General features: G+C 53.7%; 1 protein-coding gene across 1 annotated transcript; it reads right to left on the bottom strand.

Annotated features, from left to right (window-relative positions):
• Positions 1-628: 628 nt before the first annotated feature.
• On the bottom strand, positions 629-2,776 carry LOC128947100 (platelet glycoprotein Ib alpha chain-like). Its single transcript, XM_054291229.1, has one exon. The coding sequence runs from the start codon at positions 2,774-2,776 to the stop codon at positions 629-631; it is 2,148 nt and encodes a 715-aa protein (XP_054147204.1).
• Positions 2,777-3,033: the final 257 nt, after the last annotated feature.

Raw genomic sequence — 3,033 nt, 5'->3', positions numbered from 1 at the left:
TCACGCACTGAACAGGCTCCCCAGGGAATGGTCACAGCTCCAAGGCTGCCAGAGCTCCAGGAGTATTTAGACAATGCTGTCAGGCACAGAATGGGATTCTTGTGGTGTCTGTGCAGGGCCAGGAATTGGACTTGATCCTCAGGGGACCCTGCTAACTCAGGATATTCTAGGATTCTGACATTCCATGGACTTTTCTTCCCTGCCTTCACTATTCCAAATACCAGGACTTGTGGCAGGTCCAGTGAAATCAAACCAGCACCTCTTTTAAATTCAGGCACAGAATATTTATTATGTGATTAAGAACCTGGCACTGAGTGGAAAGTGTATTGCATCTTTGTGTACATAATTTGAGCAGTTGCGACAGAGCACAACATAAGTTCTGCTTGCCCTCAATCACCCCTAAATCAGGCAGTGGCAGCCCCAGACTATCAATGACCAGTTTAGGACATTATCTTCCTCTGCCAAATACCCAAGCTCTGGAAACTTCAGGCTGTTTGAGAATACTAGAGGAAAGAGCTAGATGGCTTCCTCCTAGGCAAGTAGACCTTTCCCTTGTAAAACAAAGCATATAGAACAGAGCCATGACTCTCAATCTCTTTCTCTGAGTGTACACACGTGTGTAACACATTTACATGGTGTTACCTGCATATTTCACTCTGACATCACCGATGGTCTCAACACCCCTGTCTAGGCTGTAGGCAGATGGGGTCCTCAGGAAGCTAAGGTCTGTGACCATCAGCTTCCTGGAGAAAGGCTTGACTGATGCATGCAGAGGACTGTGGTGAACCCACAACTCCTTTGTGGTGCAGAAGGAGTAACTTGCAGGAGGACTGCGCTGTACCCCCAGATCTTTAATTGTGCAGTATGTAACCTCAGGGCACAACTCCACTTCCTTGATTGTACAGAATTTAGGTTGCTGGAGGGGGATTTTGAAGCTGCTGAGATGCATCATAGGGTTTTCTGCTGACTCCCTCCATTCCAGCAGTGGATACTGCACCTCTTGGGTCTGCAAGGACTGGTACCAGGAGGGTTGTCCCACCAGACACATCCATGTCAGCCAACCTGCTAGAGCCAGCATGGTCAGGACCAGCAGAGCCAAGGAAGCCAGGTAGAGCACCCAGTGCAACAGGCAGCAGTGCCTCAGCACCCACTGCCCCCACTGCAGAGCCTCCCCACCCGCCTGCAAACGCAGCACAGGTACAGCCTGTCCTGGGATGGAACATGGGCAGAGGGGAGGAGGAGCAGGTAGAGGGGAACATGCAGGTTGGGTGAAGTGTGTGGTGTCCAAGGGAGGTGGTAGTGTTGGGGCATGAGTGGAAAGCATGGTGTTGGCTGACATCAGAGTTGAACATGGAGATCTGACAATGGAAGAGGCCTCTAGCATGGCAGTGGAAGGCACTGCTGTGGAAGTGGTGGGAAATGTGCCAGTGGACCCCATAAGACTGCCATAGATACTGTTGGCAGCAAGGGTGGTTTGGGGATGGCCACTGGTGCTAGAAGGGTTGCTGCTCATAGCTGCTGGCAGTGAAGTAGCATTGTCAAAGGTGGCAGGTCTGTGCAGGGTGATGGTGGTAGCAGCTGTGAGAATGGTGGCAGTACTGGGGGTCTGTGTGGGTGTCACGGTGAGACTGGCTGGTACAGGAATGGTGGTGCTGGGAGCTCTGATGCTTGTCAGCACCCCAAGCAAAGGGTTTGGGGAAAGGGTGGAGGTACAAGGGATGCTGAGGGAAGGTCTGGTGAGGGGAGATCTTGAGGTAGTAAGGGTAGGAAGACAAGATGAGGTAATAGCACAGGGCATGGTAGTGTGCTCTTTGGGGATGAATGGATGTGGGGGGAAGGTGGTCATGGTAGCTTTCTCTGTTGTTTCTTCTTCATAATTATAATCATCCCCTCCTTCCTCATCCGCATCCTCCACAATGCTGCAGTTAAGCTTGAAGTGAATGATGGGCTTTTGCCTATGCTCAGCAGGGCTGTGGCACAGTACCTTCTCAGGTGCGACCTCCACCTTTGTTTCCTCCAGACCCCGCTCTGGCTGATAAACAATGTCAGCATTCTTCTGGATCCAGGTCTGGAGGTAGTGCAGGTCACAGTTGCAATGCCAGGGATTCTCAGTGAGGAAAACATACATGAAGAAGTGCCCCTTCGGGAAAAAGTCTGTTGGCAGGGTCTGCAGCTGGTTCCCTGAGAGCCAGAGGGTCTCCAGCTTCTTCAGGTCCTGCAGCAACTCCTTGGGTAGCTCCTTCAGGAGGTTGTCTGAGAGGTCTAACTCCTTGAGTGCATTCAGCCCTGCAAAGGCCTCCTGGGGCAGCTGCTGCATCTTGTTCCCTCGCAAGTCCAGGTTCTGCAGCTCTGGCACTGTGCGGAAAGCCCCCGGGGCCAATGTCTCCAGGCTGTTGTGAGCCACAGCCAGGTGGGTGAGTGCAGGCAGGCCCTCCAGGACAGGTAGGGCTGCCAGCGCATTGTGGGAGAGGGTCAGCTCCTTCAGGGACAGCAGCAGGGCCCCCGTGTGCAGAGCCACCAGCCCATTGTTGGCCAGGTCAATGTCCTGAAGCTGGGTGAGGGACAGAAAGGCAGTGGTGGAGAGGGACTCCAGGCGATTGTCACTGAGCAGCAGGATGCCTGTGTCTGCAGGCAGGTCTGGGGGCACTGCGCTGAGAGCCTGCCCTGTGCAGTTCACCTCCAGGAGGTCCTTGACCTTGTTCATCTCTGAGGAGCAGGGCTGGGCTGGGGGCAGCAGAGCCAGAAGAGTAAGCAGGGTCAGGGCAAGGACCTCCATGACCTGGAGGGGGAGAACCGAGGGGTGTGGGTGCAAGCAGGCATACATCTACACATTGCTTTTCTTCCCACACAAGCGGCATTTGCAGCAAAACTGGTATCCCCTGCCAGACCCTCCGGCACCCTCTGAGCTCTGCAGCTCCTCCCTGGGATGGTGGAAGGGAGAAATGAATCCCACACCTACTGCCATCTTGTCCTTGGAGGTCAGCCGATGATATTTTGGCCCTTTTGCTCTCCTTGTTCTCTTCCATAGTGGGG

This window comes from Melozone crissalis, unplaced genomic scaffold (genome assembly GCF_028551555.1).
Source record: "Melozone crissalis strain CALT ecotype California unplaced genomic scaffold, PUWL_Pcris_2 ptg000088l_1, whole genome shotgun sequence".
NCBI classification, from domain to species: Eukaryota; Metazoa; Chordata; class Aves; order Passeriformes; family Passerellidae; genus Melozone; species Melozone crissalis.
Note: the sequence above shows the minus strand (reverse complement) of the source record. Positions and strands in the feature narration are given on the sequence as shown.

Coding starts and splice junctions, on each gene's coding strand:
- LOC128947100 (XM_054291229.1), bottom strand. CDS start 2,776: ATGGAGGTCCTTGCCCTGACCCTGCTTACTCTTCTGGCTCTGCTGCCC.